Source organism: Penicillium rubens (genome assembly GCF_028828025.1).
Source record: "Penicillium rubens strain IBT 27055 chromosome Unknown utg000002l_segment0_segment0, whole genome shotgun sequence".
NCBI classification, from domain to species: domain Eukaryota; kingdom Fungi; phylum Ascomycota; class Eurotiomycetes; order Eurotiales; family Aspergillaceae; genus Penicillium; species Penicillium rubens.
Window position 1 is genome coordinate 9,526,973 of NW_026890600.1, and position 27,669 is coordinate 9,554,641.

Genomic DNA, 27,669 nt, shown 5'->3' on the forward strand with positions numbered 1-27,669 from the left:
AAGTGAATTACCGGAAAATCTTCAACTATACTTTGACTTACAACATATTTGAAGGAAGCGATGAAGGAGGACCCTCATAATCCGGTCCGCACACTGGAAGAGCGACGCACCTATCAGGCTGCACAAGATTCCACACCTTAAGATGCTACATCCGGCACTCTTCGATTTTGTCTGGCGAAGCATACCGTGGCTGCGCCTCCATAAATGGAGACATATTTCCAACGCCAGTTACCTCCGGGGATAAATTTATACAGGGATAGCCGTCAATCGCAGATCGAGACATTAAGCCCACACTCACAGACCATGTCCAGAATTTCAATATTGGAGAGACACGGGTCTCGCCAAGAGGGCGGGTCAGATCGGCGATGCGGCTCAAACTCCTCGGATAGGGGCTACGGTAGGGAAGATTCCGCATTACAGGGAAAGCGGATTTGATTTTCAATGAAGGCTCACACGAAATAGAAGTGAGCGGCCTTCCAGTTTCTATACGCGGTCGCATCTATAACTATATATCTAGAGTCGATCCCCGTCTATCTCCCACAAGGTATAAGTACATAATGAAGTTAAAATTACAGCACCATAGCCCCGACCACAGCAGCCATCACGGCCACGACACCACCCACATTGGAGGCGGGGGTAGTGGCAGCATTGGGAGCGGACGAGCTGCTCGCCGCAGCAGAAGTAGAAGCATCGCTACCAGTGACCGAAGTAGACGAAGTGACCGTAGAAATCCTAGAGGGACCATCCGTGATCATGCTATCAGCAGGCTGAGTGCCAGACGGGGATGAAGAAGACGCGGAAGACGAGTCCAACGCCTCGGAAGTCTGCGTAGCGGAAGCGAGCACAGTGTCAGCGGTCGACGAAGCAGTCGATGCCACGGTGCTTGTAGAGGCAGCCTGTTTGCCATTGGGTCCCCAGCCCTCCAAGTAGTCGGAAGTAAGTGGTTCGGTCCCGCTGTATTCTGGACATCCCGGTTGGGTGGTACTTGGGGGTGCGCGGCCGCCGCCACAGTTGAGGATGGAGCAGATCTCGCCATTCTCTGGGACGTACCAGAGGTAGCTGGCGTAGTAGTGGTCGAAGATGACTTTTGAGGAGACGCAGCCTTCCAGGTCGGTGCGGGCTGCGGCGAGGCTGGTGAGGCTGGCGAGGCCTAGGAAAGAAAGAGCGACGTGTTTCATTTTGGATGAAGGGGAATTTAACGAGTGACTATTTTTGTGAGGGAATAAAATGGAAGGAGAACTGGAAAAGCCGAGAAGGCATAAGTTTCAGGCGCTAAGCGCTAAGGGCCTAAGGTTCGACTAGTTAAATTAATTTTACAAGATACGAGATATGTACGGAGTAGAAAATCAATAATCAATTCTTCATCCACGGAAATACAATGATGTAGACTCTATTACCTTCATAAAAAGAAAGAAAAGGGTAAAGGAAATTACCCGGGTTTGAGGCTGTATGGGAATCGAAGAGCTGGCTAAGGAGTATACAGACCTGGCAGATGCCACCATATTAGGAATCGATAGTGTTCAAGGAGGGATACAGTATAAAGCCTCAGACCTTCCTTTTAGAAATATGCCTTTCGTGTATATATAGAGTTATAGAGGAATTAAGAGAGGAAGAAGGGTTAATGTATAATGGAAAACAGCAGGCTCAAATGAATAGTCCATACATGTATGACGAGGTTCTGTAAGGATTGCATGGTTTTCTTATTAGATAGTCCTACTCAATATATCAACTTTGTCCAAGTCCAGGTCGATACACACACACACACACACACACAAAAAAGAGAAGAAAAAAAAGGAGACATCAGAAAGCAAAATGGTAGAGATGCAAGATATCAAAAACTATCTAATTTTTGATATGGTTCACAAGCTGGTAAAACTCCTGCAGTCTCTCTTTCTTCACTCGGACTGCCCAATGTGTGAGACCCCCAGTCTCGTTGGGCACCAGAAACTGAACACTGTTACTGGTGAGCTTGTAGTCGAACTCCTTCTTCAACAGAGTGTTCAAGGTGACATTTCCGCTCGGCTCGGCACGGGCGACGACGCGCGCACGTCCAGTGACAGGGTGCTTCAGAACGCGGACGGGACCGGTTCCTTTGGGCAACCAAGCGCTCTCAAGTTTGAAAACCTTGGATTTGTCTTCGAACAGGACAGTTTCTTCTTCCTCACCGCCGTTGCCCTTTGTAAGATCGAAAATTTCACCAGCTTCAATGTCCTCCTCTTCAGTGGTGGTGGAGGCAGGTTGAGTAGAAGGGGCCGAGGGAGTGGCCATCAAGGGCTGTGCAGAGGAATCGGTCGAAGCAGCTGGCAGGGGTGCACTCGGCTTGCCGCCGAAAATGTTTTGGGAGGTCGGCACGGGCCCACCGAAAAGGCTATGGGAGGACTTGGTCTTCTTTGCAGGGGAATCCTCATCGTTGTCACTTTCATCACCCGCCTTGCGTTTCGGTGAGGGCGGCTTGCCACCGAAAATGTTCTGCGAGGTCGGCACGGGTCCACCGAAAATGCTATGGGAGGACTTGGTCTTCTTTGCAGGGGAATCCTCGTCGCTGTCGCTTTCATCACCCGCCTTGCGCTTCGGCGAGGACGGCTTGAGCCCGCCGAAAATGTTCTGCGAGGCTGGGACCGGCTTACTGGACGCAGAAGAAAACACAGAGGAAGCACCGTTTGCTCCTTCAGGAGCGGAGGGAGTAGAAAAAGCAGGGAAGAGATCAGGGGTAGGATTAACTGTATCGGCAGAGTCAAGCTGTGAAGGGGTGGCAGATGCAGCAGGGGCGGTAGATGTAGCGGGCTCCTCAACGTTCTGTGGAGCAGGGTTATCATCTGCGAACTTGAAACCCACGCCGGGGACAAAGATGGGACGCTTGTTAGCTGCAGCTTCAATTTGAGCGCGCTTTTCGCGTTGGCGTTCCTCGTCTTTGCGCTCCCACTCCGCTTCATCCTCCTCATCGGAGTCAAACTCTTCAGCCTTTCTCTTGGCCTTTGCTTCAGCTATGGCCTTGTCCGACGCTGACTTGAATTGGGCAGCAAAATCGGCGCCAGTAGCCCCACTGCCAAACTTGGGAATTTCAAAGGCGGGGGCAGCAGCTGGGGGAGAAGGCTCAACAGGAGCAACAGAAACTGGAGCTGCCGCCGGGCCAGCAGTCGAGGTGGAGGGAGAGCCACCAGAAGTAGTGACTGGAGCAGGAGCCGGAGCGGAGAATGATTGGGCGAACTTAGACGAAGTAGTAGATCCACCAGAAGGCTTGTTGGAAGGTCCTGGGCGTGTGTCATCAGCACCAGGAGGTGCGAAGGAAGGAGGGGTCGGGATCCGAGGTGTTGCCACGCCATTTGGCACTTCCTTAGCGGCACCACGAGGTGAGGCGCCAGCTGGCGCTTCCTTGGCCGCATCGCGGGGAGGCGAGATGCCACCTGCCGCTTCCTTGGCCGCGTCGCGTTTTCTAAGGGCTGCACGTTTAGCCTCTTCTTCGGGGTTGATGGTCCCAATGGGGACACCGAGCTCACGGCGAAGTTCAGCATAAAGGATGAGGACTTCGTCAATATCATCAGTCATGGGGTTGCATTTAGCGACCTCACGCTTAAACGACTCAGTCAAGACGCCAATCTTCATGAGCAAATTGGCTCGCGCCCGAAGCTGGTCGCGATTAGGCTCATTGAAAAGTCGCTTAAGAGGCATACTGTCGAAATCTAGAGGTGGTTCAGGATAGTCAATTGATACAGGATGTCCAGTTCGTGGGAAAAGACTGTCAGGGTCTGAAGCAGTGAAAGTGTTGGAAACAGTAGAAGTTGTGGAGGAAGAGGGAAGAGAAGAAGAGGAAGAAGGGACAGGTAAATAAGACGAGCTTTTATCGTCGCGTGTAGACGCGAACGACACATGAGGTGTGGCAGTTTTTGTCGCGCCTTCCGTTTGAGGTTCATTCGACACCTTAGGCCCAGGGGTGAATGGGTGAGACAATGAGTTATTCAGAGCGATGTTATTGTCTCTATTGACCTCATTGTCCATATTCAGCTTATTGTTGTCAACTGCTGTGCCTGCACCAAAGAGGGATGTGCTCGGTGCCTGGGGCTTTGCAGCCTGCTCTGTCGGCTTCGGCGCGAATGGACTGCTAAACGCGTTCTGGCCTGACAGGTTCGCAAATGGATTGCTAAGTGTTGGCTGGGCTGTCTTCCCTTCTCCAATCTTCGACGGCGCAGGAGACGCCCCGAACATCGACCCGAATTGTGGGGTCTTTGCAGGTGCAGGAGTCTGCTCTTCACTTGTCACCTTCGGTGCAAAGACATTGTTTGCCGCTGATTGTTCCTTTCCAGCCACAGGTGTTCCAAACATGGGCTTGAACGGCTTGTCCTCGACTGGCTTTGCACCCGTACTCTCAGCAACCGGCTTTGGCGAGAACATATTGCCAAATGCTGATGAGGGAGTCTGTTCTTTCTCGGCCTCCGAAACTTTCGACACCGCAGGTGTACCAAACATGGACTTGAACGGCTGGTCCGCAACAGGCTTCGCAGCCGCGTTCTCAGCGGCCGGCTTCGGCGAGAACATATTGCCAAATGTTGGGGCAGGCGTCTGATCTTTTCCAGCCTCCGAGACTTTTGATGCTGCAGGTGTACCGAACATTGGCTTGAACGGCTGTGCGTCGGCAACCTTCCCAGCACTTTCGGTCCCAGTAACCTTCGGCGAGGACAAGGTACCAAATGAACTCGGCGCGGACAGGTTCGCAAACGGATTGCTCGCCTTCGGTTCTTCTTCCGTTGGCTTGGGCGCAAATATATTGCTAACAGGCACTGAGGGCTGAGAGCTGGGGGTTGACCCAAAAAGAGCACCAAAAGGCTTTGCCGGCTCTGCGGGCTTCGCAGGAGTTTGCTCCGCTGGTGTTGTCTTCGGGGCAAACAGGTTAGTGCTGCTGGTTGGAGCCTGCCCTGGCGGGTTCGCAAATGGATTGCTGGCTGTTGGTTGAGGCTTATCTCCATCCGAAGGCTTCGAGACGGCGGGTGTTGATCCGAAAAGTGGTTTGAAAGGCTGTGTCTCCGCAGGTTTTTCGACTGCTTTCTCAGGCGCAGTTACCTTTGGCGCAAATGGATTGCTGACAGTTGGTTGTGGTTTATCTCCATCCGAAGGCTTCGAAGCGGCCGGTGTTGATCCGAAAAGTGGTGTGAATGGCTGTGTCTCGGCGGGTTTTTCAACTGCTTTCTCAGGCGCAGTTATCTTTGGCGCAAATGGATTGCTGGCCGCGCCCTGCCCTGAAAGGTTCGAGAATGGATTGCCCAGTGCCGGCGGACCTGCTGCTGGCTTCGTTGAAAATATTGAAGCGCCCTTGGGCTTGGTATCGGGCGAAGTTTGCATGCTGTCATCAGCAGGCGAAGTCATATGTGCAGCAGACTGCCCAAACAGGGCGGGCTTTGCTGGAGTGCTTGTGTTCTGTTGTGCTCCGAATCCACCGAACGAGGGAGTGGACTGGTTTCCGGTATTGAATCCCCCGAAGCTGAATCCATTGGTACTCGACTGGGTATTTCCGCCAAATGAAGTCTCTACAGAAAAAGGATTGCTCGGCGGTGCAGATCCAAATGAGGTCGGGCCGGCGCCGAAGCTGAAGGACACCTGACCACCGGCCTGGCCGTTAGTGCCCGACGAGAACATTCCACCCTGGCTGGGCCCGGAGCTTGCCCCAGGGAAGCTCTGGCTCTGAGTCTGACCAAATGTGAACCCAGTCGACTGGGTAGGTGCTGGTGCCGCGGCCGGGGCCACGGATGCGAAAGGGTTAAATGAAGTTGCATCAGATGCGGCTCCACCGGTTGTGGGAGTTGCAGCCCGGCGTCTGCGGACATCCTTGATCCTAAAGGTTTGAAAGAAATCTTCGGTCAGTCCATGGTCATCCACCGCTATCTGAGTTATCGCTTACTTTCTGTTGGCTAACTGGGCCGCTGTCGCCCGATGAGGCTTGTCATCCGGGGTGCTGGCCATCCCGAAAACACCCTCATCTTCTTTGGAGCCTTGGGGGCCTTGAGCTCCGCGTTTCAACATATTGAGCCTATGAAAAACGCCGTTGCTTGTACGTTTGCAAGCTCGAACTGCGCGAAATGCCTCGTCTCCTTCGGAATCGATATGACCCGGTCTAAGGGCTTAAACCAAGCCTGACGCAAGACTGGATTTCGGTATGATGCCGTGATGAATTTCCTCACGTGCTCTAATCGAAGAGGGCAGGAGCATTCGGTGTGCGGCGAGGCTCTTTCCAACTCCACTCCGACTCGAAAAAGCAACAGCTTTGATGATAATGACCCTCACTTAGTTATTGTCAGCCGTGGAGAGAGCAAAACCCAATTTGTCTCTAACGTCTTTGATGGGGGTGTCCGGTGGTATTCGCGGTTCCGTGACACGTTCGCGATCCGTCGCGCAGGAAGCTGTCAGCACAACGAGAGAGCTTTCTAGTTGGGGGAAGAGAGCTCTGAGACAGATCCAGGATGTATTGCTGTCCCTGGTGATGGTTGTCTTCGAATTTCGATATGTCCCACGACGCAATGAAGGGAGTCACGACTTGTTATATTTTTTTTTTTGGCAGGAAGCATCCAAGGCGGAAAAGAATCGATCACGTGATACTTCTTGGCAGCCAAGGTCCATGCTCGGGACTTTCCAAGCTATTGTTTGCCCGCATTGGAGAAAGGGAAGAAAGGGATGATATGTTTGTCCGATTATCATCATTTCTTTATGCTGAACTTCCCTCACTTCTAGCAACAAAGTATGAAACACGGTAAAACGGAATATTTCTATGCTCAAATAGAAGCCCCGCTCATTTCATGATGTCGCCGACGTTGACCAACGGAAGAAAGATCCGTCTTAGTAACACTACAAGGTACACTGGACCCTGAAAACAATATAAATGACACTGGTGTGTGAAGCAGAGTCCTAATTTATAACAAAATGATTTTGGCCAGTGGATTCAAGCGCCTCACTGATGTGCTGAACCACCAAGTATGTATATATAAAGTGAGACTGTATGATGTATGTATGTGCACAGTCAATCTATCCGAGAACCCAAGGGGAACAGCTGGGTGGGCTGTACACCTTACGGACGACCGGAAGATCATACCGATGTAAGTCTACCATTTGAGTATTATGTTCAAGTCAAAGGTGCTCGAGTCCAGACAATGCTGTGACCTATAAGATGGAAGTACCCGGGTCTTCAGTTTCGTCTCCCCGCACTTAGGGCGTGTTGTTCCGTGGGTCTGCTGACCTTATTTCCATTTAAGTTAATCAGAGTTAGGACACTTTGAAGTCCAATATGAGTATAAGCCCCTGGGGCTTTCTTACCAGTCGCACCCTAACTCACATACTCCGAAAGGTGGCTGCAATGGTATTTTCAACTAGTCACATTCCATTCCTATATTGGGAAGCATCCGCGCCAAACTAGTGATTTGGCTTGGGTTTTCTATAAAATGAAATGTGCTAGACTTCGATTGACTATTGGCCGACATGCAGGCAGAGACAGGGAACTCCATCGTTTGTGGGGAAAGATCAGCACCATTTATTCACTTTCTCATCTCCACCTGCGCAACTTCATATCATGAGACAGAGAATACGCCGTGACAGAAGAATGAACTTCCCCGGAAAATAAATAACCAATGGAGACCCCTGGTCTGCAGTCACTCGGTATCTATTTCCCCATCTCGAGTGGTATTTCGGGGTGGGATTCCTGAATTTGCTTTTCTCTCGGCTGAAGATGCAGTGTCATTGACCACATCCCTTTTCTGTCATGCGCATACCTGCATTATCCGATCGAGCTTATTACCAAAATCACCGGGTGGCCATATATAAACCATGTTTCCCCGGCCCACGTTGCCCATGCCTCTCGAGCCAGTGATTCGCAAGCACCCGCCTCGCTGACTTTCCCCTCAGTTCTCCGGGGTCAAGATGTATTATTCTTCTGTGCTCAAGTATCTTTTCTTGCTGGCCTGTGCCAATGCACAGCTACTGGAGATCCCCGCTGTGGATGCTATAGTCAGCTCTGCCATGCTCCCCTTTGAGCAGTATATGTCCTTCGGTGCTCCAACGAAAATCGCCTCGGCTGCTGTAAGCTTTGAAACCAAAGTCGCCGCGAATGCCAAATCTTCAGTTGCAGTAGCGGCCGCGGCAGACACTCCCTACTGGCTAGCAGACATCGCTCATCAAGGTGTCGCAGCTTTCAACCCAAACCCTTCTAGCTACAAAGTCTTCCGGAATGTGAAAGACTACGGAGCTAAAGGTTAGCATCTACGGATTATTACTGCCATGAGAAGCACTAAAGTAAATCTAGGTGATGGTGTGACCGACGATACGGCCGCCATCAACGCGGCCATAAGCGCCGGTGGTCGTTTTGGCCCGGCAAGCAGACAATCCTCCACAACAACTCCCGCGATAGTCTACTTCCCATCTGGAACGTATCTAATCTCAACGTCGATCATTGATTACTATTTCACCCAGCTGATTGGCAATCCGAATGCCATGCCCGTCATAAAAGCAACCGCAGGTTTTGTCGGACTCGGGATGATTGACGGTGACCAATACCAGAGCGATGGAAACCAGGGCTGGACGTCGACAAATGTGTTCTTTAGACAGATTCGCAATTTGAAATTGGACTTGACTGCAATCCCTGCCGCTACTGCTGCGACTGGTATTCATTGGCCGACTGGCCAAGCTTCCAGCATCGAGAATGTTGTCATTGTGATGAGTTCTGCTTCTGGAACGCAGCATCAGGGTATCTTCATTGAGAATGGTATGTTGGTACGTGAACTTCTTTTAGATCTATACTAATGCAGTACTGCAATACCAGGCTCTGGTGGCTGGATGACCGATGTGGTAATTACAGGTGGCCTGTATGGTGCCAATATTGGCAATCAGCAATTCACCATGCGGAACCTGGTCATTTCAAATACAGTGACGGCAATTTCTCAGATCTGGAACTGGGGGTGGACTTACCAAGGTCTATCGTTGTTTAACTGTACAACTGCTATTTCGATCAGCAACGGTGGTGCTGGGAATCAGCTCGTTGGATCGGTCAATATTCTTGACAGCACTATCCAAAACTGCCCTACCTTTGTTGATACCGCTTGGCAGTCCTCGACACTATCGACTGGCAGCCTCATTATGGAGAACATCAATTTGAAAAACGTCCCGGTTGCCGTCAAAGGTGTCAGTGGTACTGTCCTTGCCGGCTCGACAGGTTCCACAACAATTGGCGCTTGGGGCCAAGGCCACAAGTATACTCCAAACGGACCGACCAACTTCCAAGGCTCCTTCACTGCGCCCACGCGCCCGAGTGCTTTGCTTGCTGGTGGATCGAACAGGTATTTCACCAAATCCAAGCCTCAATATGCGCAATCACCAGTAGCTTCGTTTGTCAGCATTAGAAGCGCAGGTGCCAAGGGAGATGGTTCAACCGACGACACGACAGTCATTCAATCCACATTGGCATCTGCCGCATCTGCAGGTGAAATTGTATTCTTTGATCAAGGCACGTACAAAGTCACGAACACTATTTACATTCCGCCGGGATCTCGGATTGTCGGCGAGGCATATTCTGTCATCATGGCCACTGGCAGTGTATGGTCGAGTATTACCAAGCCTGTCCCTGTGGTTCAAATTGGCAGATCTGGAGAATCCGGGTCCATTGAATGGTCCGACATGATAGTGAGCACCTCGGGCTCCGCGCCGGGAGCTGTACTCATTGAGTGGAACTTGGCGGCGACATCAGGTTCTGGAATGTGGGATGTTCACACTAGAATTGGGGGTTTCCAAGGATCTCAGCAGCAGGTCGCTCAGTGCCCGACGACAGCAGCTGTCTCAGCAGCCTGTCAAGTTGCTTACATGTCCATGCACATCACCAAAGCCGCCAGTGGTGTTTACTTGGAGAATGTCTGGCTTTGGACTGCCGATCATGACCTTGAAAGTCCAACCAATACCCAGATCTCGGTGTATTCTGGCCGTGGCCTTTTAGTAGAAGGAAAGAATATCTGGCTGTAAGTGACAGAGATCCCGTGCGTGCTCTCTCACTAACACTGGCGCAAGATACGGAACAGGGTCCGAGCATCACTCGCTGTATCAGTATCAATTCTCAGGTGCAAGCTCCATTTGCGCTGGGTTCGTGCAGACGGAAACTCCGTAAGTGGTCCCATACATGATATCCTTGTATCTTTCATCTTCTGTCCTAACCAAATGCACCCAGATACTATCAGCCAAATCCCAACGCAGCCAACGGTCCATATCCTAGGAATTTGGCTCTCAGTGACCCCGACTATAGTAGCTGTCTCGGCGGGAACTGCAACTCCCTTGGTCTGCGGATTCTCAATACCAAGGATGTGATTATCTACGGGGCTGGGCTATACAGCTTCTTCAATAACTACAGCACCAGTTGCTCCACATTCCCCCTCCCGGAGAATTGCCAAAGCATGATTTTCAGCACCGAGGGCAGTACAAGTGGACTTGTGGTATATGGGCTAAACACTGTGGGGACTAGTTATATGATTGTGAAGGATGGTACTGCATTGGCCACGGTTGGCGACAATCTGGCTACGTACGCTGCTACTATTGCGTACTTCACCTTCTAGAGTACCATAGTTCTCATACTTTAAACTCCGTTTTGCGTGAAGTCCATCCTCCATACCGCGGACGTAGCTTTATTGGCAAGAACTTGGTAATTACGTAGACCCACTCATCCGATAATTTGACGAAAAACGTGCAAAACCAGCGAGATCGTGATCTTTTACGTGTGGGACAAGACGTTTCACCTCTTCCTTGTTGAGTCCATGGACGTTTCGTAGGTGTGCAACGAGCGTCCTAGTATTAAGACTAAGACTATTCGGAGTAGAGTCCAAAGTACAACCATAGACCGGGCACCAGACACGGTTCCTGAGCAAATCACGCCGTGTAGGTACATGCTCCTTAATCTCCTCCTCGCTTAGATGATGAACGGTGCGGAGGTGCCGAGGGACTTTAAGAGACTGAGTAAAACTCACAGTACAACCGTCATGTGGGCATATAGCTGCCGGCTCACGTTTCTCATACCCTCCAGGCCTCGCAGGTGCAAGCTTGCCTGCTTCCTCCTTGCTTAAATGATGAATTCATCGTAGGTATTGTCGTATTGAGTAGCGCTTCCCGAAGGGCTTCGCGCATTATACGATCATATATATTATATCCGGATCAGCGTCTCTGGTATTGCATTCGATGCCTAGCATCTGGGCCATGTATGCGTCGTCGACGGGGTCGTCTTGGTCGTTGGAGTCCTCGGCCTCTGTATCGCCGTCCAAATTCACAGTGCTCATCTAGGGTAATCGGGTCGATGCTCTCAGGTGTGGTGTCGATGCTCTAAAGAATTGGATCGATGCTTTGAAGAGTCGGATCGATGTTACGGCCTTTTCCAGCGGAGTTTGTAGGATAAGCAACACCAAGGATCTCGCTATTCTTTTGCTGGTCAGCCCACTGCCCACGTCGGAGTTGGTGGATCCTATAACGCGTAACTGACCGTTGGTATAAACAACCAATATCCATGCCATTTTGTATCATAAAACTTGACACTTCTTGAGGTTGTAGCCTTTCTGGTATGAAAGGGACTTCGGCACGACTCTGTGCCCGTAGATCTCGAACCGGTTTGTTTATAGCACGGAGGGTCCAGAAGTCTTCCTGGACCCCCCATATAATCTTCCGTCACCCCGACGTCTGTCACTCGACGCGAATGGTCGAGAAGGGACGCTGTCACCTTCTCACTGTTGATAGCCGGCTTGGCTAGAGGTAAGTGGGCGACATCTCTCGCCGCCCCTTGACGTAAATCGTGGGTACCTAGGCGCTCTAAGATCCCCGCGTGATTCTCCTGAGGCTAGATGCTAGCGGGCGCCCGGCTGCTGGGGGGGGGGGGGCGGGGGGCGAGATGAAGGAGGAAGAAAGATGTGATATGAATTTATAGAAATTTATAGAAAGGAGGCCGTATATAAAGCCTCCGAGAATGACAAACGCGACAAACTAGGCAAATGCTCAGTCTGTACAGAGACAAACGACAAAACTATACCGTAGACGAATCGCATATATGTATGCATGTCAAACCCCCCCCCCCCCCCACAGACTAAGCATCAAAAAACATCATAGAAAGTATGAATCCATATCAAAAAAATAAATCACTCTGGTTCCTATAGTAAACCGTTTTAGCTGTAAGGTAATATGTTAGGAAGAGTATTCAGCTACTGTAGCTGATCAAAAAGCGAAGATAAAAGATCAAGACAGCTTTTAGCTAGTTAAAATAAAGATAAAGATCAAGATAAAGAGAATTCTTAATAAGGGACACCTATTTAATACCGATTTAAATTTTTCTCGTATATAGGCGGGTTTAGAATTTACTAAAGAAGTGAGATATAGCCTTTTACTATTCTCTAAGAAGTGAGAGATAGAGCCTTTTGCTATTCTGTACTAGAAAATTCGCTAACGAGGCTCCGTGTAGAGAGAAGCTTGTTGCAGCTTTTAAAGGCTAACACTAATAAACCCTAATGGACTTTGATAGATACTGTTAGATAGTATCGCCCTATATAGGCTTCCGGTAAGGTGCTAGCGGTGCTAGGGTAGGAGGCATTTAGCCTCGCTACCCCTACTGCTGAAGCTGACAATAAAAATGTGCTCGGGGAGAGCAAGGGCTCATAACCTCTTAAGGCTAGATGCTACCAGGGGGATGAAGCAGGAAGAACGGTGTGATATGAATATATGGAAAGGAAGCTGTATATGAATATGAAGCCTCCGAGAATGACAAACGCAACAAACTACCTAGGTAGGTAAATGCTCAGACTGCACAGAGACATCCTTTAGGTATGAAATGTTTACATCCCAAAAAAGCCCAAATACCTCAAAGCCCCGGGAAATTGCATTGCCGCTCGGATTCATATCCGCGTGCGGGGGATATATGGAGATATGGAGCCTCTGAGGGGTGCCCCGGGAAAAAGAGCACATAACTAAGGATCCAGGCCATATTTTACTCTCAACCCCAAACCATGGCAAAACCAGATGACGACGCAGTAATCTCGTTCGATTCCCTTCCACTAGACCCAGCAGGCCCACGAGGAAATGCCTGGGGTCGATTTGGAAAGGATGACCAACTTGGAACGCTGAACCTGCTCACACCCGAGCGGGTCGTTGAAGCTGCGAAGGAAATCTGGACTGGTGTGCGAATATCGCTCGACTGGCCGTTGAGCATGCCTTCGCATCCTAGCTTCAATCGCCATCCATTTAAGCAGGAGATTGTTCTTCGGAATCCAAATTGTGTTTATGATGACATCTTGACATTCAATAGCCAGGGATCTACCCAATGGGATGGGTTCAGACATTACGGTATGTTGTAGAGCGTCTATGATGAGTTCGAGATCATTGCTTACCGGTTGACGGTCCTAGCAAACCAGAAGTCCAGGCAGTTCTATAACGGACATACCACGGAAGCGATAGAGAGCTCGGATACTATTAGCATTCACTGTATGAACCAGCTCTAGGATACCAATTAGCCAAGCGCTAATCGAAACCTCTCATCTAGCCATATGCGAACACGGTGGAATAACAGGCCGTGGCGTCCTCCTCGACTACGCAGAATGGGCCACCACAAACTCAATCACCATCTCCGCCCTCGAATCCGAGGCCATTACCCTCGATAACCTGAAACGAGTAGTCAAAGATCACAACCTCAACTTCCAAAAGGGTGACATTTTATTCATCCGCAGCGGTTTTACGGCGGCATACAACAAACTAGACAACCAGCAGCGAAAGGACTTGGCACTCCGATCATCTCCAGACTTTAGCGGCGTTGAGGCGACGGAGGGTATGGTGCGATGGTTATGGGAGCATCAATTCTCTGCTGTCGCCGGTGATGCGCCGAGTTTTGAGCGTGCGCCTATTAGAGGTGCCCATGCGGATCCGAATTTCAATTTGCATGAGTGGGTGCTGGCGGGTTGGGGAACTCCTATTGGGGAGATGTTTGATTTGGAGAAGTTATCGGAGCATTGCAAGGCTAATGAACGTTATAGCTTTTTCTTGTCCAGTATGCCTTTGAAGGTGGGGTTCTATTGATTATTGGCTGTGTTGGGAATATGCTAATTCAGACACCGTCTAGGTTATTGGTGGTGTTGCTAGCCCGCCTAATGCGTTTGCCATTTTCTAGATTTACTTCATCTATTGAAATGAATAATTCGAGAGATCGTTGACTCCAAAGTGTCCACCGAAACGCTGGCGGGACTGTGCCGCCTCGTGTCCCGCCGGGTGGAGCAGGGCAACAACATCGCAAAGGAAACTGAGAATGATATGGGCAGTTGCGCAGTGGGGAAGTTGGATCCATCAATCATCAAGGGTATAAAGGCTTCACTGATCCTTCTACAGCCCCTCGATCCTCCAAACAAGTCTCAACCATTCTGAATCCATTCTATCTTCCCTATACACATCTCCAACACACCTCTGTCCCTTTTCTCGCCCATCATGCCTATCGAAGTCCCCCAAGCAAGCTCCCTCAAGGACCTATTCAGTCTCAAAGACAAGGTCGTGGTCGTCACGGGCGCATCCGGCTCCCGAGGAATCGGTCTCGAAGCAGCCCGCGGCTGTGCCGAAATGGGCGGAAACATCGCAATCACATACTTCTCGCGACAGGAGGGAGCCGAAGCAAACGCCAAAGCCCTGCAAGAGGAGTACGGTATCCAAGCCAAGGCCTACAAATGCGACACATCGAAATGGAACGAAGTGCAAGAGCTGGTCACGAACGTGATCACCGACTTTGGCAGGATCGACTCGTTCATCGCGAACGCGGGCCGTACCGCCGACGCGGGTGTTCTCGACGGTTCGGTCGAAGACTGGGAGAACATTATCCAGGCGGACCTTAACTCGGTCTTTTACTGTGCCAAGGCCGTTGGCCCGCATTTCAAGGAGCGTGGAAAGGGAAGCTTTGTGATTACTGCTTCCATGTCGGGTCATATTGTGAACTACCCCCAGGAGCAGACTTCATATAATGTTGCTAAGGCTGGGTGTATTCACATGGCTCGCTCGTTGGCCAATGAGTGGAGAGATTTCGCTCGTGTGAATAGTATTTCGCCTGGATATATCAATACTGGTTTGGGTGACTTCGTGGATGAGGAGACACAGAAGAGTTGGAATAATATGATTCCTATGGGTCGCCAAAGTGATCCTAAGGAGTTGAAGGCTGCCTATGTGTACTTTGCTAGTGACGCTAGCTCATACACTACTGGTGCGGATCTGCGGATTGATGGAGGTTACATTTGTCGGTGAAGAGGGGCTGTTTGAAGACATGCGACAAGCTGTTGTGTGGTCTCTTTTGTATATAAACGTTACAATGAACTAGCACTCAAAGAGATACTGCCATTCTGAAACTGTTTCTGGAAATAGAAGCAAGTAGACACACGGACAGCGACCTGATGATGGCTAGTGCACTACCTTGTCACAGAGTCAAAGTCCCCCCATCAATAACAATATCAGCACCAGTGATGTACCGTCCTGCACGCTGACTACACAGAAGAACAACAGCTCCCGTAATCTCCTCAGGATCCCCCATCCGCCCCATCGGACAACGCGAATCCCAAATCTTCCTAACGTCCGCCAGGCTGTCCCCAGCGTTAAGAATGGTGTCCATATACCCGGGGCTAATACTATTCACTCTGATCCCATGAACGGCCCACTCAGCAGCCAGGTTTCGAGTCATATGCGCGACTCCAGCCTTGCTCGCATTGTAAGCAGCCTGCGGCTGTGGAAAATTGGTATAATGGGCAGACATCGACGCAGTGAATAAGATACATCCGCCTTTGCCTGAGGATTCCATGCGCTTTGCTGCTGCCTGGGCGCAGAAGAAAGATCCATTCAGATTGACGTCTATCACTCGGTTGAACTGGTCGGGTGTTACTGTGAGGGATGGTTGGCAGCCAGGGATACCAGCAAAGCAGCAGAGAATGTCGATGCCTTCCATTACTTTGTGTGCCTGCTCAAATGCGGGTTCGATTGACTCCATTGATGTCACGTCCAAGGGGATTTTGGTTATGTTGACAGATGGAAAATTCGATGCTAGAGATTGGATTTGTTCTTCTGATGTCTCCAAGGTCCTAGGGAGATCCATAATACATAGTGAGGAAAGACCGTGCTCCAGGAGAGCCCGTGCTGATATTAGGCCTAGTGCTCCTGCTCCGCCGGTGACTATGGCTTTGCCCTGAACTTGGAATCGTGCTTCTGCTCGCTCACGAGCCGATGTAAAAGGCACTGGGGCGAGAGGGCGAGTGAGCGGACTTGATCTCTCCGACAAAGTCATGGTAGGGAGGATTCGGGAAGTCAGAGAAGCTCGCTGGTCCTCATTTGCTCCTGCTGATGTGTCGGCAGACATATTTATCCCGTAAGGCTTAATTTAGACAAATCGGTGTTTACCTAGAGATTGATGTAATAAGTTGGTTCTCAGGATTGGGGGATAAAACAGTTCACACTGGGCGAGGAGGATGCGACAAGATGTGGAAACCACTTGGGGTATTTGGAGTATTCGGGGTATAAAAAGGAAGGCCCTGGGCGATCACTGCAAGCGGCGAGTTTGAAGTAATCCAATTTGGAAGTACGTGCAGCTGTTGGGGGTAAGCGGCTGTGAGGCGGGATGCTTCCGCCAAAGCGGGGGATTGCCTGAGCGGAGACATCAAGACCTCCATCGGAGTGGGCTGATCCGAAGATTATGGAGATTGCCAAGTAAACTGGTATCCAAGTACAGCCTGAGATTAGGAGTTTGTTTCATGAAGTAAATATTAACACGACATATGCCCTTCGCCGGCTTGAATGTGCATTGTGTCTTGTGTTACCGTCAAAAAGGCAAAGCCTGAAATGCAATATGAAATTATGGTAAAAATCTATGGTCTATGATGAAGCCTGAGTATGTAGTCAAGCAGGTCTAATCGGTGTATCTATACTTTTTTAAGAGGAGAAGCGTCTTCCTTCGAGGTTCGTTGCTCTCCAATCACGCATTATTAGCGCAAGACCAACTTTTGGTAACGGAGTCTTCGTGAATTGCGACTCCTGATACCCACAATCCCAGTCCGCACTAGAAAGGATTAGCCACCATAAGCAGAATCAAGGAGGATACTTACAATAGCAAAAGCAATAGCCAAGACGAGAATATTGGTAATGGTCAAAACAGCCTTCTTCCAGTTCTGGAAATAACGGCCCTTGTTCATATAGAACCAGAAGATCGCAGGGAGTCCGACTAATCACAAGTCAGCACTTTTTAGATCCCAAGAAACCATACAATGGGGAGTCAATCTTACAGCTGAACCAACTTCCAAAGACCGCACTCTGTAATCTCAGCATTAGCCAACGTTCTCAGTCAAATGAGATTTGTTAGAATACTTACAATCAGGCTCAGCAGATCGTTGAACACGGGGATAGATTCAGCCACGATCCAGGCAATAACCCAGACTCCGAGGCAGATAGCGACCCAGGATCCGATAGACAGGAAGCTTCGGCGGTGCATCTTGTCAGACCCACGGAACATACGCACGTATATGTATTTGCACGCGACGTGGCCGAGGACAACCCCGGAAAGAATGGTCTGCATTGAATCAGTAACGTGGCCAGAGAGGACAAGCGAAATAGGAGGATAAACTCACCGTCGGGATCGAAATGCCCCAGGCAATCTTACCCATCAACGGGCTCAGAGAGAGGATGGCAGGCGATTGGACACCAGGGCTGGTGGCTGTTTCCGGCCCCACGTAGTGATAGATGAGCAGTGCACTAACAAGGTACAAGACGGTGTCGACAATTTGAAGCATGGCGAGTGACTTGTTGAATGTGCGGGGGTCTTCTGTCTCGGACATGAAGCCAAAGTACGCAACGTGGGCGACTATAAGATCGGTCCTTGGATTAGCTTGGTTTACTCTGCCAGGTCTGATGACTAGCATCATTTGGTGTTCCACATACGGTAAGCGAAAATGATGTTTGTCACCGCCAAGAAGCCTTCGCGGAAGCTGACATCCGTGGTGGCCTCGTTCTTGACATGTCCTTTGCTCTCGACTCCCACAGTGATCATGGTCAACACTGTTGCAACAAAGACACTCAAGAATGCTTCGTACAGGTCAGTCGAGTTCCTCGAGTTTGATAATGTTATGGCTGCAGTAGATGAGGAATGTACTCACAAATGACGGACATCCAGTAGACCTTGTCCATAGTACGAGGCAAGGCGCCCAAAAAGCAGATAATCAGTCCGACGACACCAAACACCAACGTGCAGGTACCGTGGTCGGTCAATACATTCATCAGGATATTGAACATCAAGATGTTGCTTGCCATGAGGAAGATCAACAGTAGCAACTGGCCAAGGCCTAGCAGCTCACGGCCGAAAGGACCCATCAAGATCTCTCCGGCGTCTCCCATGCTGTGAACTTCGGGATGACGAAGTTTGAATTGGCCAATGACATAGCCGGTGTACCATGAAAGGGCAGAGACAAACAGAATCATGATAGCAGCGCTGTTTATAAATGTTAGCTATGGGGTCTCCAAACCGTCAAAAGGAAATACATACGGAACCATTCCAAGGGTAGCCACTGCGGATGGCAAAGACAGAATTCCGACAGAGACATTCTCTGCAATCATGACTGGAATGGATGTCAGGAGTCGAAGCTTTTATGTGCGTTTCTCAAATTTAGCTACTCACGCATTCCGCAGTGCCTGTTTAAGCATGATTAGCCATGTCCATGATTGAATTCACAATGTTTACGTAGAAAATAATAACTTACCACCATTTCATAGTCCGATACTTGATCTCCGCTGTCTCCTCATTTCCAAAGGGCTCCAATTGCTTCGCGTCTAATTGCTTCGAGTCCAACTTGTTCTCCAAGTCTTTTTCGAGCGGTCCATCGACCTTGCCGTCCGCGGCATGCTTTTCGTCAAACATAGTGAATTTGACGCGACTCAAATCAAGGCTTGACCCCGAATTGGCAAAACTGATAGTCCCAATAGTATGTGTCAAAGACTAAAAAGGATCGGGTAACCCCGGCCAAGCCCAACAGAAAATCTCTGAAAGCGCCCCGGGGAACTGAGGTGGAGCCGAGAGTTTCCCGAAGCTTTGATCGGCCCGATACAATTTCATTGCCGAATGCGGCCATGTTTACGGCTTCAGATATAGTAATGGAATTTTAAGCGATGACTTTAACAAAGAATATCCTAGTTGGGTGTTTGTGTGAGATCGTATATACAGTGTGGAAATGATCAAATCAAACAAAGGTCGTAAACAGCCTTGGTGCGTGTTTTAAAGTCGCCCGGTTCGTATTTGGAGGGGGGCTTCCATGTCGGGCAATGTGTCAATTGAGAGTACCGGCTCAGGATGAGACCTTCTCAAAAAGAATCAGAGATATGAGAACGGAAAGCAACGTTGGAGGGGCTGGAGTTGGTTAAATATCTTTCATCTACTGCGTACATTGTCAACTCTGAGGACTCGCGGGCTGCTCCGCGGGATTGTTGATGACTAAGGCGGGACAAAAGCGGGCCCATGCGGAGTTTCCCGCCTTGTATCAACATCAGCATCAACACGGTTCATCTATGTGGCTTTGACCCATGAAATCGATATAATTTTACCACATGGAAAACAGTCGTAAGCGTGCTTCTTTGGCATGCAATTATTGTCGGAGGCGGTATGTTCCCCTTATTCCGATGACTGAGTTTCCCCATGCTGACGAACGAGCAGGAAACGCCGCTGCAATGGTGCGATACCCTCCTGCGGCCTCTGCGAGAATTCAGGTGTTGAATGTGTCTACAACGAAGTTGATTCTTTGGGGTAAGAGACCCATCTTATTCAACACCTCAGCGACGTTGCTAAACTCCGACAGCCCTCGAGAGACTTCGTCTTCGGAGTTCTTCCGCCGCCTTGATGCAATTGAGAACTTCCTATGGAGTCACCCGAGGCTCCCTCAAACACCCCAGACTGGCGAAACGAGAAGCGGTGGTTTTGCATTTCCATCGTCGTCTGAGCATGAAAGAGCGGACTTCTCTCATCCGTCCACCATGTTAATTTCGTCCCCGTCGAGACCCAACCCGGCAGATATCTCCCAGATTATCAGCACTAATTCATCTTCATTCATACCACCTGAACATGAAATCCCGCCTATGAGCATTCCTATTGGCCACACAACAACAACCGAATATATGCTACATATGAACAAAGTAAAAACGCTCTTTGGGGAGTTTCCACCAGACCTGTTCATACGCGCGGAATCAAAAAGACATATGCCACACCAGCTATCTTTTGTCCCAGGTACAATTACAGCGAGTCAGTTGCCATTACTCGATGAAGCGAGCACTTATCCACTGGTGGAGGCATATTTCAGACACGTCCATGTTGAGATGCCAATCCTTGACAAAGACCAATTTTTGGGGCTTTATGACCACCATGCTAGAGCCGGTCTGAGTGTTGACTGTGATTCTGCACTATGCCTTGCAGTTCTTGCATTAGGATCTGCAGCTCTTGAGCAAGTTGACCCGACAAAGTCCAGCTCTCCATACTGGGTACCTGGAGCAGATTTCATTTCACCTGCATTGCAGATATTGATGAACGAATATTTACTGTCCTTTTGCCCCACCATCACTCTTCCGCAGAGTTTGATACTCATTTCGAAATATTTTGGGTTTCTTTTACGCCCCCTCCAATCATGGAAGCTGATCCATATGGCTTCTACGAGTATCCAGTATTTGAACAGCCGGTTAGTCAATGCTCTCTGTTTACTCTTTGATTTCAAGTGAATTGATCAGGTGTCTGTTGGGGATAGAAGTCAAGCTTCTCCAGATAATCATGAGCTCAAGTCCAGTATCATTCTACTATCATGGGCAGCGTTTGATACAGAGTGGTTTGTTTCCAAACTCAAATATGGACTACCACTTTTATGCTGACATTGACGGCAGTGATCTGATAGCTGAACATCATTTACCGCGAAGTGGTATCGAACATGTAATTGATCTGACTCCTTTCCCAACCTTTCCAAATCATGATGCCCAGGAAACACACGTATTCCTTGCCGAATTGTCCGTCCGCCGTCTGCTCAACAGAGTACATCACACCATGTACGGAAGTGACTGGACAAGGCGCAGCCTCGGTCTGCAGCCAGCTTCAAGCGACAGCCCGTCGTATGACTTCCAGTCACTGTCTACAATCCTGAATGTTTCTCAAGAACTAGATCGACAGCTCGACAATTGGTTTGGCCTTTTACCGCGCACAATTAAACCAGATATCAACGACCCGTCTCGTTGTACTGGCCCTAAACTCAATATGCTCCACCGCTTCCATTCCGCCAAGGATATCATAACCAGACCATTTCTTCTTTGTGCAATTGACTCCTCACCTGAGAACGATGTTCCACCTATGGTGCTCAAACAGTGCGAGGCAAGTATAGTCAATTGCCGGGCGTATCTGGATGCCTCAGAGCGGCGACTGATGGGCCCATCATCCTGCGCGGAGATCATTATTCATACGTACGTTCACAATACACTGCATACTCGAATTGGACTCATTTTTCAATCTCTTAGGATGTTTTCTTCTGTTCTTCTCCTGACTCTAGGCTCCGTTTGTCCTGCTTTAGCGCATTTGGTACCGGATATTGATGGTCTGCAGAAGAACGCGATACAGAGTATCGAGCGATTTGCCGTGGACGGCTCTTTGATGCAGGAGATTCACGGGATCATTATATTATTGCACAGTAAAACACGAGTTCTCAGGCGGGCTATGTAGCGGTCTCGATTTCGCACTTCCTGTTCTGAGACAGGATACGTCGCCTGCCTCGTTTCAATCATGAGATCAGTACCACACGCCAGAGGGATCAGAGAGATCCGTTATCATTGATCCTTTGTTTTTCTTAGCAAACTTTTACTTAGTTGCAGCTGCCTGACTTTGTAACGCCAAGGTTCATCCGGACTCTATTCAATGGGCGGCCCCGTGGCGGATGATCCCGCCAGAGATCCCGCCAGATGATCGGCGCAGCCGTTGAAGCCGTTGGGTCTGAAAGTCGACGCCATGTTTTCCTGCAAGACAGCAGCTATAATTGCACATTGAAACAGGCACACGGTTTGTTAACTCTCTATGTGATGTCAAACAGGGACCAAGTACCAATTCTGACCAACCTGTATAGATGGCACGGGCCAAGCGGATGAATATTGATCCAGCCCCACGTTGCTTCACGAAGGGATGTCACCCCGAGCTACCGCGAAGAGCTGGCACTGCTCTTGGGACCAAGCATGAATCAAATTCCGCTGGGCCAGGGTATATCCAGACCACAGTGTGACCAGTTCTGGGTATGAACTCATGGGCCCCTTGTTTCGGCTCGCACCGGCTGACCAATCCAGGACTCGCATAATGCGTGGCTATCACCTTGTGCATTGCCCTACCTGGCATCCATCCCGGCTATCGTAGTATTGCTTATTGCATTAAGCCATATACTTGGATACTTTTTTCACCGGTGGCGCCCCAAGTGGACTATTCCTTTTGTTTCTGAGCAACATGAGACCGGAGAGCTCCCGCTAGATCAGCCCAAGCAATCATTGCGATGGACTGTCTCTCTTCTTATATTTTCGGTCACTGGACTTCTAGTCGACACGGTTCAATTCGTTCCTCCGAGAATTGATCCGTCGGCTTTTGTGCTTGTTCTCTCATGGGTCAGTTCTCCCCGTCTCTGGGGGTACAAGCTACGGGATATCAGCTACTCACATCTTCCTTAGGCCACAGCATCTATTCTGGTAGCACTGAAACGGCCCAGGTCATGTTCTATCTCGATGCTCGCGTACTATATCTTAGCGTTTGCAATTGAGCTTTCTTTGGCTACTCACCCAGATGAATGTCCGAAATTCAAAATTGTTGCTCGCTACATTGCCGCATCGGCAGCAGCAGCAGCCTGTGCAACAATCATCCTAATGCCATTCCGCGAGTCTTCACTGTCTTCAATAGATATCAGCGCTGTTGGTCAGCAGCCATCTAATGACTTTCGCACCCCAGAAGATAATGTGAGGCTTTGGCAGTTCCTCACAGTGTCGTGGATGGCACCGCTTATCTCACTTGGGCGCAAAAGACAACTACATGAACAAGATGTTTGGCTGCTTGGATTTGACTTTCAACACAGCCGGCTACATGAAAAGTTTCGTCGACTTCGTGGCTCTGTCCTTAGTCGACTACTGAGAGCCAATGGAATTGATGTTTTTATCATCTCTACCGTCTCGCTTGTTCAGATGATATGCGGTATGGAAATTCGGACGTTATTTTGTTATATATCACTAATAATATTCATAGACTTTTCTACTCCTGTACTATTGCAGCAACTATTGCAGGCCATGAAGGACCCGTCCAGACCAAAACGTGTACCTTTGACCTATGCTTTCATGTCCTTCGCTCTCCGACTTGTCGCTGCACAGTCTCAGGTGTTACTTCTGTGGTACGGACGGCGATGCTATGAGCGGTCGAGGGGTGAAATGATAATGATGGTCTATGAAAAAGCCCTTTCACGGAAGAACATATCTGGGCTGATGATCGAGGGCAACCCAGGACCATCTGACGCGGAAGCAAATGGCGTCAATCATGAAACCCCAGTTGAAGAGAGCCATCAGCCTCCAGCCAAACCCGCGGAAGGTTTCTGGCAACGTATCGTTACTTACAACAGAAAGGCCCCACAAAAACACGCTAAAGAAGCTGCGTCACTTGGAAAAATCTTTAATCTCTTGCGCGGAGATGTTTATGAAGTTGCACAGAGGTTCTGGGAGGTCGACTCGTTGATTGACAAGCCACTAGGACTCGTGATCGCTACCTTCCTTGTCTGGACACTCTTCGGGCCATCTTGTTTCCTGGGAATATTAGCCGTTCTGGTTGCGCAGATCGTGAACGCCCTGGTAACTAGAGCTCTTCTCCGTTGGGAGCGAGTCAGACGAGTGGCAACGGATACAAGACTCCAAATAACTTCGCAATTCGTAGAAGCTATCCGTCACCTGCGGTGGTACGGGTGGCAGAATCATTGGCTTCAGCAGGTAATGGAGGCCCGACAGCATGAGTTGAATATTCGAATTGTGACTAGTCTATGGAGTATCTTGATTCGCTTTATCAACGCTTTTGCAAGTGGCGTGTTTCCAGTGGTTGCGTTGTACGCATACACCTCTTTGGCCGGGCATGAGCTGCGAGTTGATATTATCTTTCCCGCATTGCAGTTGTTTACCATGCTAGAGACCCGTCTTAGGGATATCCCTGGTCTTATTACATCACTTATCAATGCCTTCATTGCCCTTGGGCGTATCGAGGATTTCATGTCCGAACCCGACAAAGAGAATGTGCCCTCTGAACCCCTGGCGAACGATGCTCCACTCTCGATGCACTCGTGTTCGTTCGCATGGCCAGGGAAGGTCTCACCCGTCCTTGTTGATATCAATATTACCATTCCCAAAGGACTGACTGTCGTCACCGGCAAGGTCGGTGCTGGAAAAACGGCATTTCTGCAAGCTCTTTTGGGGGAACTCGATAGACTTAACGGCTCGGTCCATATTCCAAACGAAATGGTGGGATATTGTGCGCAGACCCCGTGGCTGCAAAGCATGAGTATTCGTGATAACATTCTATTCTCCGCTCCCTACCATGACCAGCGCTACAAACGGACGTTGGAAGCCTGCGCCTTGCTTCCAGATCTTGCTCAATTCAAACATGGCGATTTATCGTTTGTGGGTGAAAATGGCATTGGTTTATCAGGTGGCCAAAAAGCGCGAGTAGCTCTGGCAAGAGCTGTCTACAGCGCATCGCGGGTTCTGCTTTTGGATGATCCCTTGTCTGCGTTAGATCACAATACCGCGGAGCTCATAGTCCGAAGATGCTTTTCGGGGCCGTTGATGAAAGACCGAACTATCGTTCTAGTGACACATCGAACTACGTTGGTTCGACAACGTGCGGATCAAATAATCGATATTTGTGGAAAGCATGCTACTGTTTATGACAAGGATAGCATTAAGCTTGACGCGACTGAGTCCTCCTTGCAAGTCATCGCCCATGAAGACGGAACAGAAGCAGAAACCACACTTGAGGAGACAGCTGCCGTGCCTGATAAATTCATCGAGGAGGAGCATCGAGCAGACGGGGGTGTTAAGGCTCGAGTCTACTGGAATTATGTCAAGGCCGGAAAGTACCGATGGTGGCTCACCCTCGTCCTTGTCCTGGCAATCTACAGACTGTTGGCTGTTGGTCAATCGTGGTTCCTAAAAGGGTGGGGAGAAGCCTATGAGCAGACAACTCTTCCAAAGTGGAGTGAGAGGCCATCACAAGATGTATGGTCAGTCTCAAACTTGAGCATGGACATGTACTTTGGGCCTCCGAGCTCCGTAGGCCAATTACCGTCTCCGCGCGAGGATGTGCGACCCTGGCTATGGACGTTTTTTGCTATCATCTCTTTTCAAGCGGCCACACTCCTTGTCGCTCAGCTTCTGATGCTGGTCATCGTCTATTATGCTGGGCAGTCCTTGTTCCGACGGGTATTGGTCCGGGTTAGCCATGCAACGTTCCGATACTTGGGTAAGTTCTATGGCTTGACTCAACAGGACAAAGCTAACCAATCATTCGTCAGATACGATCCCTCTTGGCCGCTTGATGAACCGTCTCACATCCGATATTGGGGTCGTGGATGGCAACATTAGTGAGCAATTCCAGGTGATTGCATTCCAAGCCATCACATGGATCTCTTCTGTCCTGGTAATTGCCACCGCTACCCCAGTGTTTTTGTTATTCTCCCTAGCTCTCACAGTGGTGTTTGTCTTGGTATTCCTGCGTTTCCTTCCCACATCTCAAAGCCTACGACGACTCGAAATGGTGTCATTAAGTCCTCTGTTGTCCAACTTCGGCGAACTATTGCACGGCCTGACCACCGTCCGAGCTTTCCATGCAGAGTCACAGTTCCAGAACCGGGTCATATCCGTGGTTGACAAGTTCCAGGGAATGGACCATTTCTACTGGTCTCTCCAAAGCTGGCTCATGTACCGATTTGAGGGCCTGTCTGCTTGCTCAACATTTTGTCTAACAGCTCTGGCGTTGTACACCAATACCACACCAGGACTGGTGGCATTCGTGCTTATTGCTGCCAACAACTTCGTCGATTCCACGCATACACTGTGCAAGCAGTATGGCCAACTTCAAATGGACTTCGTGTCAGTAGAGCGAGTCGACGAGCTACTGCACATCGAAGAAGAAACTCCCGGGACCATCGCTCCCCCAGCCGCGTGGCCAACTTATGGCAGCGACGTTGTCTTCGAAGATGCAACTCTCCGTTACGCACCGCATCTCGATCCCTCACTTGTAAACGTCTCGATTCGCATCCCTGGGGGATCCACTACAGCGGTTATCGGCCGTACTGGCAGCGGCAAGTCCACATTGGCAATGTCCCTTCTGAGCGTCATCAGACCTGAATTTGGTCGCATTCTTATCGACGGCATCAATATTGCCGACGTCAGCACACAAGCATTACGCACCCGAGTTACCTTCGTCGCTCAAGATCCCGTCCTCTTCCCCGGTAGCATCAGACTCAACCTAGATCCAACGGAAGATTATTCCGATGAGCTATGCACCGAAGTCCTGGGGCGTCTGTGTAGTCGGCACGGTTGGCACCTTGGAACACATATTGAGGCTGGAGGAAGAAATCTTAGCCAGGGTCAACGGCAACTTATCGCTCTCACACGGGCTGTCCTTCGTCGAAGCGCGATTGTCATTCTCGACGAGGCGACTGCTTCCGTTGATCACGAGACTTCTCTTGAAATTCAGCAGATTATCCGGGAGGAGTTGCAGCAGTCTACTGTCATTACGATTGCGCATCGCGTAGAAGCGGTCAAGGATGCGGATTACTTCGTGGTTTTGGACCAGGGGCGAGTATCTAGACAGGGACATGTGCGGGACATGTAGAGTTGGCATTCATCAATCCGAACCAGCGATGCTCGCGGTCATTGCTACATATTAAGATTATTTGAAGTTGAACAATCAAAATATCCCGAAAGTGAAAAGCCGAAAATAAACGCCCTAGTAGATAAGGGACTTCGTATATAATTTTTCAAAAGGGTATCTAATCTTCACAGCTTGGCACCGCCCTGGGCCTTCTTCAGGATAGGCTCCATCTTGGTCGCCTTCATAATGTTACCCTTGATCTTCAGCTTGCCGCCCATGAACAAACGCTGAGCGTTGGCCTTGCCGGAAACGAGCTGGGCAAAGTCGCTATCGGAGAGGGAGAGGGTCACTATTGAGGGAGATAAATTAGCATGTGCAAGAAAAAAACACATTGCACACCAACGCGCGCAGACCAGACCAGGAATGTAGACTCACCATCCGCCTTGTCGCCAGCAGGGGCAGAACCCTGACCAACCTCGCCCTTGTTCTTGAGGTCAAGGTACCAAGCAGCCTCCTCACCACTGGAGTTCTTCAGGTTGAAGGCGAAGATGGCTTTGGCCTTGCCTAGGGCATCCTTGCGGTCGGCTTCGTTGGCCTGGAGCGTCTGGTTGATGACGTCGAAGGCAGCGGACGAGGGGTGGGAATCTATTTTCATTAGCTTCTGACTGGTCGAGTCAGGGGAAAGACGCATACCCTTCTTGAGAGACATGGTGAATATGTGAAGATGGTAGTACAAAGGTGATGGTAAGTCACCAAGGCGGGTGACCGAATATAAATGACAATCTGCCAAGTGC

At 49.8% G+C, this 27,669-nt stretch overlaps 10 protein-coding genes across 10 annotated transcripts; 5 read left to right on the forward strand and 5 right to left on the reverse strand.

Moving 5' to 3' along the window:
- Positions 1 to 569: 569 nt before the first annotated feature.
- On the reverse strand, positions 570 to 1,178 carry N7525_006052 (putative cell surface protein; the record flags this gene model as incomplete). The annotated part of the gene is made up of 1 exon (XM_002564138.1): positions 570 to 1,178. One exon carries the CDS (start codon positions 1,176 to 1,178, stop codon positions 570 to 572), a length of 609 nt encoding a protein of 202 aa, XP_002564184.1.
- Positions 1,179 to 1,842: 664 nt separating this feature from the next.
- Positions 1,843 to 6,012, reverse strand: N7525_006053 (uncharacterized protein; the record flags this gene model as incomplete). Its single annotated transcript, XM_002564137.1, has 2 exons — positions 1,843 to 5,824; positions 5,891 to 6,012. 2 exons carry the CDS (start codon positions 6,010 to 6,012, stop codon positions 1,843 to 1,845), a joined length of 4,104 nt encoding a protein of 1,367 aa, XP_002564183.1.
- Positions 6,013 to 7,896: 1,884 nt separating this feature from the next.
- Positions 7,897 to 10,568, forward strand: N7525_006054 (glycoside hydrolase family 55 protein; the record flags this gene model as incomplete). The annotated part of the gene is made up of 5 exons (XM_002564136.1): positions 7,897 to 8,227; positions 8,279 to 8,737; positions 8,795 to 9,980; positions 10,030 to 10,122; positions 10,187 to 10,568. 5 exons carry the CDS (start codon positions 7,897 to 7,899, stop codon positions 10,566 to 10,568), a joined length of 2,451 nt encoding a protein of 816 aa, XP_002564182.1.
- Positions 10,569 to 12,989: 2,421 nt separating this feature from the next.
- On the forward strand, positions 12,990 to 14,143 carry N7525_006055 (uncharacterized protein; the record flags this gene model as incomplete). The annotated part of the gene is made up of 4 exons (XM_061213593.1): positions 12,990 to 13,326; positions 13,387 to 13,464; positions 13,523 to 14,037; positions 14,096 to 14,143. 4 exons carry the CDS (start codon positions 12,990 to 12,992, stop codon positions 14,141 to 14,143), a joined length of 978 nt encoding a protein of 325 aa, XP_061070614.1.
- Positions 14,144 to 14,454: 311 nt separating this feature from the next.
- N7525_006056 (SDR family oxidoreductase) lies at positions 14,455 to 15,255 on the forward strand (the record flags this gene model as incomplete). The annotated part of the gene is made up of 1 exon (XM_002564133.1): positions 14,455 to 15,255. One exon carries the CDS (start codon positions 14,455 to 14,457, stop codon positions 15,253 to 15,255), a length of 801 nt encoding a protein of 266 aa, XP_002564179.1.
- Positions 15,256 to 15,424: 169 nt separating this feature from the next.
- N7525_006057 (oxidoreductase, short chain dehydrogenase/reductase family) lies at positions 15,425 to 16,354 on the reverse strand (the record flags this gene model as incomplete). Its single annotated transcript, XM_002564132.1, has 1 exon — positions 15,425 to 16,354. The coding sequence occupies one exon, from the start codon at positions 16,352 to 16,354 to the stop codon at positions 15,425 to 15,427; it is 930 nt and encodes a 309-aa protein (XP_002564178.1).
- Positions 16,355 to 16,966: 612 nt separating this feature from the next.
- On the reverse strand, positions 16,967 to 18,898 carry N7525_006058 (uncharacterized protein; the record flags this gene model as incomplete). Its single annotated transcript, XM_061213594.1, has 10 exons — positions 16,967 to 17,050; positions 17,097 to 17,212; positions 17,274 to 17,301; positions 17,360 to 17,557; positions 17,616 to 17,848; positions 17,926 to 18,069; positions 18,141 to 18,472; positions 18,527 to 18,599; positions 18,659 to 18,672; positions 18,741 to 18,898. The coding sequence occupies 10 exons, from the start codon at positions 18,896 to 18,898 to the stop codon at positions 16,967 to 16,969; spliced, it is 1,380 nt and encodes a 459-aa protein (XP_061070615.1).
- Positions 18,899 to 19,581: 683 nt separating this feature from the next.
- N7525_006059 (uncharacterized protein) lies at positions 19,582 to 21,721 on the forward strand (the record flags this gene model as incomplete). Its single annotated transcript, XM_061213595.1, has 6 exons — positions 19,582 to 19,634; positions 19,688 to 19,777; positions 19,830 to 20,699; positions 20,766 to 20,843; positions 20,899 to 21,465; positions 21,520 to 21,721. The coding sequence occupies 6 exons, from the start codon at positions 19,582 to 19,584 to the stop codon at positions 21,719 to 21,721; spliced, it is 1,860 nt and encodes a 619-aa protein (XP_061070616.1).
- A 431-nt stretch (positions 21,722 to 22,152) lies between these two features.
- N7525_006060 (uncharacterized protein) lies at positions 22,153 to 26,896 on the forward strand (the record flags this gene model as incomplete). The annotated part of the gene is made up of 5 exons (XM_061213596.1): positions 22,153 to 22,281; positions 22,333 to 22,641; positions 22,705 to 23,218; positions 23,270 to 25,519; positions 25,572 to 26,896. Coding segments are annotated over 5 exons (4,527 nt in total), but the record flags the coding sequence as incomplete, so codon positions are not given.
- Positions 26,897 to 27,060: 164 nt separating this feature from the next.
- N7525_006061 (SCP2 sterol-binding domain-containing protein) lies at positions 27,061 to 27,584 on the reverse strand (the record flags this gene model as incomplete). Its single annotated transcript, XM_061213597.1, has 3 exons — positions 27,061 to 27,224; positions 27,311 to 27,520; positions 27,569 to 27,584. The coding sequence occupies 3 exons, from the start codon at positions 27,582 to 27,584 to the stop codon at positions 27,061 to 27,063; spliced, it is 390 nt and encodes a 129-aa protein (XP_061070618.1).
- Between the last annotated feature and the right edge of the window lie 85 nt (positions 27,585 to 27,669).